The 16,619-nt window shown below is 40.4% G+C and overlaps 1 protein-coding gene across 2 annotated transcripts in view; it reads right to left on the reverse strand.

The window, feature by feature from the left end:
- CTNNAL1 (catenin alpha like 1) overlaps positions 1 to 16,619 on the reverse strand; it is a 56,693-nt gene that overhangs the window by 36,540 nt on the left and 3,534 nt on the right. For both annotated transcript variants that reach the window (XM_061426430.1, XM_061426431.1), the window contains exons 2-4: positions 10,579 to 10,768; positions 3,223 to 3,410; positions 1,390 to 1,509 (exon numbers count right to left, since the gene is read on the reverse strand). In XM_061426430.1, coding sequence (XP_061282414.1) covers positions 1,390 to 1,509; positions 3,223 to 3,410; positions 10,579 to 10,768 — 498 coding nt within the window. The remainder of the gene's footprint in view (positions 1 to 1,389; positions 1,510 to 3,222; positions 3,411 to 10,578; positions 10,769 to 16,619) is intronic.

Below are 16,619 nucleotides of genomic sequence, written 5' to 3' on the forward strand. Positions count from 1 at the left end.
TTTAATAAATTAGAGTGGATGTAAAGTTATCTCTACAATAATATCACTCTCATTCACTTGCATCTCAACACAGCTTTCTTTAATAGGAAACAAAGTTATACCTAGTAAATGAAAAACTGCACAAAACCCCGAAGCTAATTCAGATCACAAGGTAACATTCCAAAGTCTGTGTCCTGCATGTGATTATCACCTATCAGGAGTAGCAATCAAAAATAAAAGTTGAGGTCACTGCTAAAATTTCCACCTATTCCTTGTCTTTAACATACTGAACGGGACTTCTGGCAAAAAAACCCTGTGGGTCTAGATGACAAGGCATCCAATGTATATACACAACACTTGTAAACCATACATTACACCACATATTGTAGGTGACAGCAAGTGATCAAAAAGATGGCATCTCAATCTGTTAGAGGGCTGGTCCACAGGACAAAACAGAGGTCTCATTAACCCCGGATGTCCAAGAAGAACTAAGTGAAGCATATAATTCAGCCCGCCACTTTTCACGCCAAAAACCATCTTTCAACTCCAGCTACAAACCAGGAAAGTTCACACCCAAAACCAGTCTACAGGACTCTACCAGAGCATCTCAAGAAGAAGTCAATTATATATTTAACTTGACATGATAAAATCATGTACAAGTCCCCCAACAAGGAAAGGCAATCCTGGATACGATGTGGTCTTCTATCTCCCCTAAACTTCAGAACTTTCAGTCTGAACTGGGGAACACTACTACAAAGAACCAACATCATGGTGCAGCTGAAAACTACAGGCTTTAGAATCAGACACAATTGAGTTCAATCTGCTAGAAAAGTCACCTTAGCAAAGTGTATTATCCTCTGAAGTTCAGCCTCATGTGTGAAACAGTAATAACAATACCTACTTACACAGCTGTTTTGAGAGTCAAACAAGATCAGCTAACGTATAGCCAATGCAATAACCCAGTGCTTGGGTTATTACTATTAATGTAAAACAATTATAAAGATGTAACAATAGAATAATATATAACAAGTTACACAAAGAACAATAACAGAGATATGTAATAAAATATTACCAGGATATGTATGATGACTCATTTATTTGCCTGAACCCTTGTAGAAGAGTCAAATGGAAAATTCTGTAAAAAGAGGAAGTACTTGAACTGGGCCTTGAAGGCAAGTATGACCTTTCCCAGTGTGAGAGGTGGGAAAATATTTAACTATTATCTGTGAGCAACAAAAGACACACAGATCTATTTACTTTATCCTGGCTTCTTCAGGAAAGGCTTTTAAGAGCAAGATTATAGATTTAATAAGCAAGACAACCAATCCAAATGATCACAAAGATCACATCTCTAACCAAACTGAAAAGTATGCATGTATCTCAAGACTTGTAAATAGGGTAAACACATACATTTTGTCTATCTCCAGTTAGATGCGCAAACTCCACCATTTCATTTCCAAACTGACTGAATATTTGGACAAACTCTTGAAAGCTATTCACTTTCTCCAGTCTTTCCATAGTTGCAAGAACCTGCAAAAGAGATTATTTTATTTCAGGTTTAAATGTGAAAGAGACTAAGACATCAAGCCTGAGGCAACAGAGGAACAAAAGAGAAATTCTAAATTCTAGAGGAAAGTTGGGAAAGAGTCCCAGGAGAAGACAGAGAAGAAGGAGGGGCTCAGAGAAGTAGATTCAAAAGTTAGAGTCATCTAGGGAATGATCTCTTTTTAGGATAGGAAGTGGGCTTCCTTGAAAATTAAAGGAAAAAGTAAATGAAATGACTAAATATGCAAGAGTTCCCATTTATGTAACCAAGTCTGGAGAAGGTGGCAACTGGGCAGGGCGAAGGTGATCGAATCTTCAGAGAACGAGGACGGGGATGAGGATGAGATGATACAAGAAGCTTTAAGGTTCAGAGAACCAGAGCTGGGGAAGTCCCATCCTTCTCAGAAAGGTGGAAGACTGAGGAGAGGGAGGGAGATGGAGGACTTCAAGAGCAGGAAAAGTTTGAGTCAGTCAGAAACTGCTTGTGGTGAATAACTGTCAAGAAGTTTTGGGCAGCCAGGGGTGGATAGATGGCATGTTTGTAATACAGCCAACAGACAGTGTTATGTATTTTCTTGATATCAGAAATAAAGTAAATAGATGTGAAACATATTTTCAAATTCTTTTCTCTGAAATAACAGTACTGGATTAGTTTTAGTCAGACCAAGATAGGTAAAGAAAACACAGATTTCCTGTGTGTACTTATTTTTAATGAGGCTATGATAGATGTTTGGCATGTTAATGGGCCCTGGCAGCTCAGGAAGTCCAGGCGACTACGGCAGATAAGGCAGATCCCACCACTGAGCAAAACCTCTGTCTTCCAGAGAGAGGAAGGTTTTTCTTATTCCTCTAGCACTGCCCAATCCACCTCTCTAAATTCGTTTTCTCTTTAATCTTACACTTTTCCAGGTAGTCTTGTCTTCAAACCAGTGGGAGGGTCCCTTCCCTGGCTGACTGCTCTCCCTGCCTCAGGGATTATCCAGGGAAAAAAGTGATTGTATCCATACACACCCTGGCTCCCAGTTAGTTGATGGAGACGATAACAGCCACAGAAGAGGTCTAGACTGGGAGAGTCAAAATCTGTTCTTTAAATTTTGTGATTATTCAGTAATATTTAGAAACTCTGCATACAGCAGTTTTATAATGTGCATAATTGTGGTTTCAGGTGACTGAGCTTTTTCTTTTTTAATTGGAGGATAATTGCTTTACAATGTTGTGTTAGTTTCTGCTGTACAACAACATGAATCAGCTATAAGTATATAAATAACCCCTCCCTCTTAAGCCTCCCTCCCACCCAAGCATTTTCTTAAGCATAAAAATTGTTCTATCTGCCTTGGTGGGGGGAGGTACTGAGGAATTCAGTATTTTCATCAGGTAGGTTTCCACTACATACATTGTCATGGTACTTGACTTTTTATCCCAAATTTGTTTTTATCCCAAATCAAAAGTTTTCACCAATAAACCTCAACAAGCAGATAATGGCTTTCTGAGAAGAACTGTTATTTGTAACCAAAAATTTAGGTCCAGTGCACACATTTAGGAATTATAGGTATAGATGAAACACCACTTTTAAACTGTAGACAATTAGAATAATAAACAAAATAGACAAACATTGCCAAATTACTTGCAATGAACTTAAAAAACAACTTTCTGAACAACCCTAAAAGATACAAGTAGAAACATCAGAAAGGTAAGTACCTTATTTCTCGATCTTATTATTTGCTTAATGACTACTCGGTCTGCCAGTAGCAACACTCTTGTCACTGAAGAAAGCAGTAATCTTGCAGCCTTTATGACTCCTGTTTTATCTGTAAAAATTGTGATCTGGCCATCTGATTCTGGGCGATTCAGGCTGCTCACATCTGTAAGTGCTGCGATTGTTTCTCCTAAGAAGAAAGGTGGTGGTGGGGTGGGGGAGGGGGGAAATTAAACTGGGAATAAGATACACAAATTAAAATCCAGACTTTAAGGTAATGTGCTCAGCGGGTAGAAACTCGACTTCAGGAATAAGAAATAGCTCCTTGATGAGCCCAAAGATTATCATACAAGGATCCCTAAAGGCATAACAATGGCACACTCCTAAGAACTGTGAAAAACTGTTGCCTTCAGCGAGTTTGAAAAATATCATAACTTTTGTTTCCAGTGGTATGCAAACTACATGATCCCCAAAGCCTGTTCTAAAAGACTAAGTGAGAGCGATCCCGAGAGCCAATAACCAAAGAACCTAAAAGCGGAGCAGTAAACAGCTGCCCAGGGTTTGCCCAGGGGGGAGGGGACAGAGGTGGTTGGATGGCATCACCGACTCAATGGACATGAGTTTGCGCAAACTTCAGGAGTTGGTGATGGACAGGGAGGCCCAACATGCTGTGGTTCATGGGGTCACAAAGAGTTGGACACGACTGAGCGACTAAACTGAACTGAACTGAGGGAATAGACATTGGGGGCTTGGTGGTTACAGGGGAGAAGGCGTCACTGCCTGTCTTCACAATCTGAAGGGGCGAGGGTTTTTCCAGACAACCAGGGAGAGAAGACAAAGTTTTGGGCACCAAACGGGAGGCATCCTCAGTGACAAGGGGAACTAGAAAAATCAGCCCTCAGTAGGCAGAGGGAAACAATAAGCGAGTTCATCTGCTGGTCAGCCTGGGCTCTGGTGGCAAAACAAAACTGTTCCTCCTAAGAACTCATGTCCCAGGCTGGCCCTCAGGCGTGCTGTCTGAATATACACTTTTCATGATGCCCAGCATAAGCCATTCTATCAAACCAACTCCCCACCTCTAGAAAAAGTCTCTTCTTCACTATTGCTATGAAAATATTTTAATTTCTGTAGTAGCAATTATCCATCAATAAAACAATTCAAATATTTCTTATCCCCCCAAATCAAACTGTAGTTTCTCAAACCTTACTTTTTAAATAAATAGATTTTTTTTAATAAGCTTTTCATCATCTTGTAATGTTCAAGAACATTTTTCAAGTCCTAAATAAATCTGAGTCCATAATGGATCAATTTTTCTCATATAAGCCCTCCTGTCAATACTATTACATACTCCCAAGAGGTTAAGGACCTCGAGAAAAATTACCTGAATTTTAACAGATATATCACAAGGTATGATGTAATGAAGTCAGGATTCAGGAAGATTAGATAGAAGCATATAAAATGGACTGGAAAGGAGAGATTCAGAGCCAGGCTACTAATCACGCAGCTATCTTAATTGTGGATGTGAAGTGCTAAGGATCTTACCAGGATGACAGCCATAGGAATATAAAAAAAAAAAGACGATTTGAGAGACACTGAGTTAAGAAAATACAAAATCAGGACCTTAACAACTGATAAGACGGAAAGGAAAAGTGAAAAAAATGGCTTCAAGGTTGTAAACCCAAGTCGCTTAATAAAGTCAGTAGGGCATGGGAAGGGAGATGATAAATCTAGTTTCAGACAATAGGAACCTGATACGACACAGGAAAACCCAAAAGATAAGCCACTACATAAGGAATGGTTACATATCAGGACCACAGCTGGAGTTCCACTAACAGATGAAATCTGGGGTAGCCAGTCTCCAAGGTGGCTCCCAATGGTCCCCACCTCCTGATATTTTCATCCTTGTGTTACCTCGTCGTACCAGGGTTGGCATGGCAGAAGTGATTGTATGTTATTGCCAAGGTCATGTTGTTAAAGACGATGAGGTTGATATCTTGGTTTCTCTCCCCATCTGAGGAAAGCTGTTACCATGCTGTATGTAGCCACTACCACAGACAGGTACATATGGGGCGAAACTGCGCCCTCTGGTCAACAGTTGGCAAAAATGTGAAGCCTGCCAATCATCAGGAGGCGGAGCTTGAAAGCAGATCCTGCAGTCCAGCCAAATGCTCAGACAACTGCAGGTCCAGCCAACACCCTGCGTGCAATCTCATGAGAGACACAGACCCAGAACCAGCTGGTTAAGCTACTCTTTGATTTCTGACCCTCAGAAACTAGTGAGGGAAGAGATGTTTGTGGTTTTAAGTTGCTAAGTTTGGGTTAATATGTTACACCGCAATAGGTAACCAAAACAAAGATTATACAGCAAAATATAAAGAGAAAAGAAAGGCTAGAATTAAACTTGAATGTACAGAAAAAGGAGTTGGAGGGACAGTATCACTTTGCAATAGCAAGTAGTATAAAAATGTTTTCTCTGCACCCCTGGAAAATTTTCCTTTTTCCAGCAGTTCTCAATCATCAAATATACGAGCTTGCGCATTATAGCATCTTTTAACCTTCCTTTTTCTGACTAAACCTCAGGCATTCAGCCTGAAGTTTGCACGATGGTAACATTTGGTTAGCTGTACCAACAAAGTTAAATGCTTCCTTAACATTATAGAGTTGTTCCAAGTATTGACTACTCTGAAATTAGTTCCTTGGAAAAGGCACAAAGTTGCCCCATAGATTCATGGTTGTCACTTTTTTTAACTTGTTAGATGTGTTAGTGTTTTGTCTTAAAGCAAAAACTCTGAAGTCAGTCAACTACAAATATTTATTGAGCACCCATAGAAAATGTAAAGCTTGACTAGAAGCCAAGTAAAAAGTAAAAACAGTGGGGGGAGGGGTGGGGGTTGATGAAATGGGTGGAGTCAAAAGGTATAAACTTCTAGCTATAAAATAAATAAGTCATGGGTATATAAATGTACAGACTAGCATCCATAGTTAATAATATTGTATTGCATATTTGAAAGGTGTTACAAAGTAAATCTTAAGGTCTCTACAAGAAAAAATCATTACATTGAATACCTGACACTAGTGTAATGCTGTATGTCGATTATATCCCAAACTAGAAAAAAGCAAAACTATAATGCAAAAGCTCAACACAAGAAAAGTTAACACTAATAATTACAATGACAACCAATATTTACTGAGCACTTTCTATGTGTCAAATGCACACATGCATTATATCAAAACACTTCTATAAACACTAACAATATCCCCATTTTATAGACGAGAAAACTAAGACTATGTTCCTCAAATGACCATTCTCATCCTTTTATCTGAGTGACTTTAAGAGGCAGTTCTCAAGAAGGAAAAGGACACTGCACGTAAGAGAGAACATGTGGAGACCATGACACCAGACAGCTTCCCAAATATGCCTGCACGGAGCTCCTCGGCTTACAGGACTTTCAGGGCTGCACAGTCTGCTGGAGCTGGGGTAGGTGTGCACGTCCTCATTCCTCCAACACTTAGAGCACAGTGGCATGCTAGGAAGCCAATAAGGTGAGGACTCGGACTGCCGTTTCATTTAAAAATCCTTACTCTTGCTTTAATTAAGGATTCGCTTAAGAAACAATAATGTGAAGAACTGTCCATTGCATTATGTAATAATGTCTGTTGTGTAAGTGCCCATACAATTTAGTTCCTGGAAAAAAGCCTCTCTCCTCTTGACGAGCTGGTTTGTTTCCTTCCGACAAACAATGAGAATTAAATAACCATTTCTTTCCCACATTTTTTGTCTAGCTTTTCAGGAAGCAGAAAGACAAATTTCATGTTTAATTGGAGTAACAATGTTGGCCAATTCATTTCTAGTACACTTATATACATCTCCTATTTTAATGGGTTTATTAATCATATATTTAATTGTAACTCTTTTACATCTCTTTTTTTTTTTTTGGCTAAACCTCACAGCTTTCAGGATCTTAGTTCCCCAATCAAGGATTGATCCTGGGCCATGGCAGTGAAAGCATGAGTCCTACCCACTGGACCACAAGGAAATTTCCTTAAATCTCTCTTAATATGAGGCAAAACATAAATTATGAATAGACTAAGGCCATCTCATGCCTATTCTATTGACATATCCTAGTGAGTGACTAGAAACCCAAACTCAGAATCCTCCCTTTGCTTTAATCAATAACCAAATTCTATCATTTAATCACCTAGTGACTATTTAGTGTACTTTTTCTGCTTTTTATACCCCTAAGACACTGTCTTGATTCAGCCTGGTACAACAGAAAAGCGTTATCAACTCCATATTAATCTCTCTGCCTTTAGTCTCAACCCTCTCTCAATCATCCCTCATTTGTTCATTTCCCCCATGCAACCAGAAAGATTTCTAACATAAAACTACTGTCTTTCATCTGGCCCCAAATCCTCAATCTATCAAGTACAGAACAGTACCTGAAGCCATTCATGTACCATTCGGGCATGTATCATCTGGCTGGCCCCTTCACATTACTTGCCCTTATCTCACCCACTCCGTTCCCCCACAATGACACTCCAAATATACCTGCTTCTCCCTCAGAGTTCAGTCGCTCAGTTGTGTCTGACTCTTTGCGACCCCATGAATCGCAGCACGCCAGGCCTCCCTATCCATCACCAACTCCCGGAGTTTACTCAGACTCACGTCCATCGAGTCGGTGATGCCATCCAGCCATCTCATCCTCTGTCGTCCCCTTCTCCTCCTGCCCCCAATCCCTCCCAGCATCAGAGTCTTTTCCAATGAGTCAACTCTTCGCATGAGGTGGCCAAAGTACTGGAGTTTCAGCTTTAGCATCATTCCTTCCAAAGAAATCCCAGGGCTGATCTCTTTCAGAATGGACCCACCTCAATTAATAGTGCCATCATCTACCCACCAAACTTGCAGTTGTCCATGACCCCTCTTCCCATGGATCGCAGCACATCCCACATCCAAACTATCAGCAAAACCTACCAGCTCCACCTTTCCAACATAACCAAATGCAACTGCTTTGCACCACCTCAAATGCTATCACTGAGCCTAAGTCACCATCATCTATCACAGCCTCCTAACTGGTCTCTGGCTTCACTCTCATAACTCCTAAAATCTATTCTCTGTACAGAAGCCACCAGGGATCCCTTAAAACTATAAATGAATTTGTGTCACTACCCTGCACCAAACCTTCCACTAGCCCCAAGATGCTGAGAAAACAGTCCAAAGTACCTATCTTTGCCTAGAAAGCCATACCTGTTCTCACTCTACTCCTGGTTAGGAAAGTCCTTCCCCCAGATACTAATATAGCTGGGGTCCTCATTTCAGTGCTGTCTCTGCTCCTATGTTACTCCCTTAGAGAGATTTCCTCTCACCCTGTTTCAGTAGTTCTCATTTCAGTAGTTCTCAATTCAGGGCCATTTTGATCCCTCAAAGGACATTTGGGAATGTTGAGACATTTTTGGTTGCCTCAATGGCTGAAGAAGGGATTTTCTGACATCCAATAGGTAGTGGCTGGGGATTCTACAATGCACAGGGCAGCCCCCAACCCCAACAAATAATTACCAACAAATAATTATCCAGCCTAAAACAGCATCACAACTGAGAAACCCTGCTGGTCTTCCTAAAAGAAACTTTCTTTGGTCTCCTAACCCTTCAGTTCAGTTCAGTCGCTCAGTCATGCCTGACACTTTGCAACCCCATGAATCACAGCATGCCAGGCCTCCCTGTCCATCACTGACTCCCAGAATTCACTCAAACTCATATCCATCGAGTCAGTGATGCCATCCAGTCATCTCATCCTCTGTTGTCCACTTCTCCTCCTGCCCCCAATCCCTCCCAGCATCAGAGTCTTTTCAAATGAGTTAACTCTTTGCATGAGGTGGCCAAAGTACTGGAGTTTCAGCTTCAGCATCAGTCCTTCCAATGAACACCCAAGACTGATCTCCTTTAGGATGGACTGGTTGGATCTCCTTGCAGTCCAAGGGACTCTCAAGAGTCTTCTCCAATACCACAGTTCAAAAGCATCAATTCTTTGGCGCTGAGCTTTCTTCACAGTCCAACTCTCACATCCATACATGACCACTGGAAAAACCATAGCCTTGACTAGACAGACCTTTGTTGGCAAAGTAATATCTCTGCTTTTCAATATGCTGTCTAGGTTGGTCACAACTTTCCTTCCAAGGAGTGTCTTTAAATTTAATGGCTACAATCACCATCTGCAGTGATTTTGGAGCCCAAAAAAATAAAGTCTGACACTGTTTTCACTGTTTCCCCGTCTATTTGCCATGAAATGATGGGACCGGATGCCATGATCTTAGTTTTCTGAATGTTGAGCTTTAAGCCAGCTTTTTCACTCTCCTCTTTCACTTTAGTTCCTCTTCACTTTCTGCCATAAGGGTGGTGTCATCTGCGTATCTGAGGTTACTGATATTTCTCCCGGCAACCTTGATTCCTTATGCTGCCTTATTATCTTTTCCATAACTATCACTACCTGCCACTGGGCACTTATCTATTTGTTCATTTATTTGTGTCTCCCTCTCTAGAATACAAGCTCCATAAAGACAGATTTTTATTGACTTCTATGTAGCTATATCCCTTTGGTCTAGAAGAATGCCTGGCATATGGCCAGCACTCAGTAAATATTTATTTAAAGAATAAGTGGATAAATGATACTCAACAAAACTATTTGTATGCAGCAAAACTCCCCAGTTCTCCCAAGCTTCTATGCCACCAGTTATAGAGACTTCTGAGACATCAGGAAATCTGAAATCAGATTTGTCTCCTGTAGACACAGGAAGGTGCTTACTTTTATTTTCCATTTTCCATATAGTGGTAAATAGGCTACCATGCTCCTTGATGGCAGAGTCTATGCCTCACATTCTCTACACCTCTCACGCTCAATGGCTGATGGCAAGGGTGGTAAAGAAACCACTTGCCAATGCAGGAGACACAAGGGATGTGGGTTTGATCCCTGGATCGGGAAGATCCCCTGGAGTAGGCAACCCACTCCAGTATTCTTCCTGGAAAATTCCACAGACAGAGGAACCTGGTGGGCTACAGTCCACGGGTCTGCAAAGAGCTGGATGTGACTGAGTGCACACGTACATACGGGCAGTGGGCTTCTGCCCCGCCCGGTGAGGACAGTCCACGTGGGCTTCTGCCCTGCCCAGTGAGGACAGTCCACGGCGCAGACTCAGGACTTGATCCAAGAGACATTCAATATTCCTGGAAGCTAATCCAGGGCTTTAATGACCTACACATCTGTACTAACAGATTAAAAGGCAGTACACATCTTTACTCAACACGACACAATCATTTGTCATGATATCCAAAGCAATAAAATTGGTATAAACAGGCTTCAACATACCTGCTTGTTTAGCTTCAATACAGGCAATATTTATTTCTTCTTTCAAGTCCCAGTTTTCATTGGCTATAGCTTCCCCCACTTTAACAAATCTTCCAACTGCCAAGTTGACGGCTTGTCCTACACGCTGAATTGCTTGCAGAGTTTTATCAGACTTTTTGGTATTATCTTTATGATTAATAAGTGTGGTGATCTAAAAGTAAAAGATAAAAGCAAACTGCTTAAAGTTTATCTCAGTACTTTTTTTTTAAAGCGATATCACAAAGACCAAGAAAATTAAGCCCAGCATACTACTCTAGCCTAATAAACTCAATTAATTGACAGCTTTAATGCTTCAACCCAGAGACAAGCAGCAAACACCTTGCATCTCTCCTGAGGTCAACGTTTCCTTTACTAACAACTCCAGATTTACGTGAGGGGGTTATCAGGGCACACATTTCTGTAAACCCTCCAGACAGATCAACAAATCATAAAGACAGGAGAAAAGTAGAAGAGGGTGGATTCTTACATTCAAAGAATCCACAGGAAACCAAAGCACGTCAGGTCTAGATTCTTCGACCGTGACTCGGGCTGCTGTGAGAGTAGAGACAGCATGTTGTTCGCCAGGCGCTGCACTCTGCTGCCTAGCAGGGTGTAGGCTGTACAAAACGCTATGTGAACCACAGATGCTACGGAAACAACCAGACACTTGAGAAGGACCAATGTAATCTATGTTTTATAGTTCGCCAAGGTTTGTTGTAGACTCAAAGTAAATAAAATACCAAGAGCTTTAACACTTGACTCCAGGCCCTGAAATAAAATATAAAAGGTGAAAAGTTAAGCTGTTTGAAACAAATATAAATCTTCAAAATGTCCAGGAAAATTAGTACATGAACTATACTGACATATAAAAATATTTAAAGAATGTTACATGAAAAATGTAAATCCCAAATGGTACATGTCCACTGCGTATAACTTTGAAATGATTTCTATAATACATTAACAAAGATCAGAATAGAGAATTAAGAGGAAGAGGCTTGCTCTTTGATCAGCTACTATGTGGCAAGCACTTTGTGTGTTATGGTATTAATAGTTTTAAGTCAGAAAGGCCTGTGTATGTTTCTTGGCTCTGCCATTCCTAGCTAAATGACCTAGGGAAATTTACTTAAAAATCTCTCTAAATTTCCTCATCTCTCATACTGTTTTTCAAATTTTGAAAATGTTCTAGAGTCCAGATCCTGAGGATACATCACTGAGCAGGACGAACACAATCCTGCCCTCATTCTGTTTACAGTCTAACCAGGTAACAATAATTCAATTGTACACAATGTATTTGTTGAACACCTATCATTTGCCAAATAAAATCCTAGACAGTGATGAAACAGCAATGAACAAGAAAGGAAAGGCCCACAATCTCATGGAGCTTACATTCTAGTGGAGTGAGGGGAGACACAATAATCACACAAATGGGTTAAAGAAACTAACGTAAATGCTATGCAAAACGTTAAAATAAGACAATGTGACAGAAAGTATCCGTGTAGCTACCTGAGATTAGTTGACCTTCCTTCTACGAAGAAGTGATATTTAAACTGTGATCTAAATGATATCAAGTAGAGAGGCCAGTAAACATCAGGCGATAAAGTGTTGCAGGGAGAAGAAGTAACTGTTTAAGAAAAATAAGGGAAGAAAAGAAGGGGCATCCTTCAGTATGAGACTGTTCTTTTTTTTTCTCCCCCCCAAAGAATAAAGTAAGACCAGAAGTGGATAAAGAATAGTGGGCAAGAGGACAAGTGTAAAACCAATATCCAACAGGTAGGCAGGGACCAGCCTTTATTGCAAGGCTGTGAATTGCAATAAAGAGTTTGTATTTGACTCTGTGCATGACAGAAAGTCACTGAACAATTTTTGAGGATTGTGGTTAGTGGTTTTAAAATGTGTGCTCCAGTTCTTCAATATTTCTCCTTTCAAGCTTCATTTCTCTCCTCTTAAGTGAGATGAAATTAGTGACCCACCTCTAACCAATAGAATAAAGTAGAAGCAAGGATGTGCCTCTGAGAGTAAGTATTAATACACATTGTGACTTACATTTCTCTCTCTCTCTCTGGGATCAATCACTGGGGAAGAAAACCAGCTACCAAATCATGGAGGAGAGACCCACATGGTAAATAAATGCTTACAAGAGTGTCTGGTGTTTAGTAAACATTACATAATGACTGCATGCTAAGTCACTTCAGTCCTGTCTGACACTTTTCGACCCCATGGACTGTAGCCCATCAAGCTCCTCTGTCCATGGGACACTTGAGGCAAGAATGCTGGAGTGGTTAGCCATGCCCCTCCAGGGGAGCTTCCCAGCTCAGGGATCCAACCCGGGTCTCCTGCGTTGCAGGCAGATTCTTTACCATGTGAGCCACCCGGAAACTGCCTGCAATGCAGGACACCTGGGTTGGATCCCAGGGTCAGAAAGATCTCCTGGAGAAGGGAATGGTACCCACTCCAGTAATCTTGCCTGGAGAACTCCATGGACAGAGGAGCCTGGTGGGCTACAGTCCATGGGGTCACAGAGTCAGACATGACTGAGTCACTAACACTTCCACATAATGATTAGATGTTACCCAATTTACATTTCTAGAATCTCTGTTCTTTCCTCATGTTTGTGATGCTATCTTATTTTCTAGAATAACTGACACTAATCTCTTGATTGAAATGGATTATCTTAGTTTATTTTGTGGGAAGATAAGAAAAGAGGTGAAGATCCAGGAAGGAAAAAAAAAAACAAGCCTGGCAGTAGGCCAGAAAACAGAACAAAGTCTTAATTCCTTGAGACCTGAAAAACAAGGGAGTCAGCCCAGGACAGAGAAGTTCATCTCTGGGCTTAACTCACTAGTAAACAATCAAAATCACTACATATAAAAATTGACTAATCTGCTATAGAAACCAATATAGAAGAAAGCACGCTGAATCACGCTGAGGTCTTTAAAAGGAGAAAAAGGGGCTCTTTCACTCACTTTATACACCATTTCTGTGTTTTACCTTTGCATTAAAAACACCAATATTCACATACACAGATCAGCAGAGCTCCCCATATGGACTCAGTGCATCTCCAACTTGGTGAGACCATCGATCCTGAAAGCTTCCAGGACAGTGCAGTGAGAAGCGAGAAGACAGGGGAGCTACCCTAGAGACTTCAAGCCTCTGTGTAATGGTGAGTACAGTAAATCTATCAAAGACAGGAAAAGACTGGTGGGTGGTAGAATAACATTCCAGGCTAGGGTGGGGCTGTGTGGCAGATTTCCCTCTTCCCTTCCTTGGATAAAAGCATTGTAAGACTGGGAGTGGGAGTTTTGACAGGAAGAATAAAGTGATTATTAAAGAAGGTGGGTGCCGCTCTGCAGGAACTGTGCTTGGGACTTAGCCCAGGGCATGTAAAAAAACTGTCTGAATTACAAAACATACAACAAATGAGTGTATATAACAGATATTTGTATCATTTAAAGAAATGACAGGAAGGCAAAACACACCTACCACCAACCTTCAGAAAGCACTACCAGCACCTCTGAAAATCCAGGTGCCCTATGGGTCCCTCACTTTCCAGATCACCCCCTCACCGGCCAAAAGAAACCACTGTCCTAATTTTGTGCTCACCCTCCCCTTATTATAACGATTGCACCTATGTTATATCCTTAAATGATACATGGTTTTGTTGTGCCTGCTTTGAACCTTTTAATTTTCTCTCCTTAACATTGGAGATTCATCCAGACTGATAATTATAGCCATGGTTCATTCATTTCACCGCTGCAGCAGTGTCTCATTTTATGAACCTAGCACTCTTCATTTAAACAGCTTTGCTGCTAAAAGACGTTTGGGTAGTTTTCAGTTTGGAGCCATTAGAAGCAAACTATCAACATTCCAAACTATGTCTCTAACACACGTGCAGGATTTTCTCCTGGGGTGTGGATTTAAGAGCGAAATTACTGGGCGTAGGTAATACCCACTGTCAACTTTAATATATTACATCAAATTGTTTTCCAAAATGGTCGTACTGCTGACATTTCCATTAGCTCCCCATTCCAATGCTTGTGCTCACTGTGGTTTTAACTTGTACTTCACTGGTTTCTAATAAAGTTGAGCATCTTTTCACATATGTGTTAGCCATCTGTTTCCTCTTCTACAACATGACTATTTATTTTACCAATTTTTAATGGGTAATCTTATTTTTGATTCATTGGAGTCCTTTATTTATTTTGGGTGCTACAATCATTTGGTGGTTATTTCTGTTGCAATCATATTCTCTTGCTTTATGGCTTATCCTTTCAATTCTGACGAACAAAGATTCTTCATTTTAATGGAGCAAATATATTAATCTTCACTTTCGGTCTATTAAGAATTCCTTTCCCACCGAGGTGGGGAAAATATTGCCCAATTTTTTTTGCCTAAAAGTAAGTTTTTACTTCCATATTGATATTTTTAATCCATTTGGAACTGTTTCTGTATATACTGTGAGACAGAGATGCAATATCATGTGTTTCTATTTAGATAACCAATTATCCTCATTTTAAAAAAAATTCTTCCTTTTCCTACTGACAAGAAGTGCCCATTCTGTGAATTATCAAGTTTCCATATATGTGTGATTGTTCCTAAGTTCTCTATTCTGTTTCACTAGGCTCTTTGTCCATTTCTGTTAAACCCACATTGTCTTAATTACTCTAGCTTTATAAGACTTGAAATCTGGTAGAGCAACTCCACCCACCTTGTTTCTCTTCTGATATTCTTGGTATTCTGATATTCTTTCATATAAATTTTAGTATTACTTTTATCAAATTCTACTAAAAAAATTCCAATGAAATGTTCATTGGAATCACATTAAATTTACATATCAATAGAGAAAATTGGGAGCTTCCCTGCTGGCTGAGATAGTAAAGAATCTGCCTGCAATGCGGGAGACTCAGGTTCAATCTCTGGGTCAGGAAGATCCCCTGGAGGAGGAAATGGCAACCCACTCCAATATTCTTACCTGAGAAATCCTATGGACAGAGGAGCTGGATGGGCTACAGTCCATGAGTTTGCAAAGAGTCTGACATGACTGAAGCGACTTGGCACAGGGAAAATTGATATGCCCATGACATCAAGTCAATCTAGCCAAGAACATGGTACTTCTTTCCCATTTATTTAGCTCTACTTTGGCCTTCTCATAAAATTCCCCACAAAGCTTAGCAACTCTTTTACTAGACGCATATATACACATATTTTGCTTTCATTTTTATTCTAACTGGTATTTAAAAATTTAAACAAATTTTTAATGGAGTATGAGTTGATTTATAACTGGTATCATTTTTTAGGACTACTTTTCTGTTATTAATGCAGAGCAAAGTGCAACTGACTTAAACTCTTACACTGAGTGAACTTACTAAACCTCTAAATTTTTAAAATTTATTTGTAGACTCCATTTCTCTAAGGAAATGTTTATTTTAAATTTGACTTGTTGCTATGACGTTAAATAGATGGAGAAACAATGGAAATAGTGATAGACTTTACATTCTTGGGCTCCAAAATCGCTACAGATGGTGACTGCAGCCATGAAATTAAAAGACGCTTGCTCCTTGGAAGAAAAGCTATTACAAACCTAGACAGTATATTAAAAAGCAGAGACATTGCCAACAAAGATCCATCTAGTCAAAGCTATGGTTTTTCCAGTAGTCATATATGGACATGAGAGTTGGACCCTAAGGAAGGCTAAACGCGGAAGAATTGATGCTTTTGAGCTGTGATGCTGGAGAAAACTCTAGAGTCCCTTGGACTACAAGATCAAACCAGTCAATCCTAAAGGAAATCAACCCTGAATATTCATTGGAAGGACTGATGCTGAAGCTACATTACTTTGGCACCTGATGCGAAGAGCCAACTCCTTAGAAAAGACCCTGATGCTGGGAAAGATTAAAGGCAGGAGGAGAAGCGGACAACAGAGGATGAGACGGTTGGATGGCATCACCGACTCAATGGACATAGTTTGAGCAAGCTCCAGGAAATGGTGAAGGACAGGGAAGCCTGGCATGCTGCAGTTCATGGGA

This window comes from Bos javanicus, chromosome 8, assembly GCF_032452875.1.
Source record: "Bos javanicus breed banteng chromosome 8, ARS-OSU_banteng_1.0, whole genome shotgun sequence".
Lineage (NCBI taxonomy): Eukaryota > Metazoa > Chordata > Mammalia > Artiodactyla > Bovidae > Bos > Bos javanicus.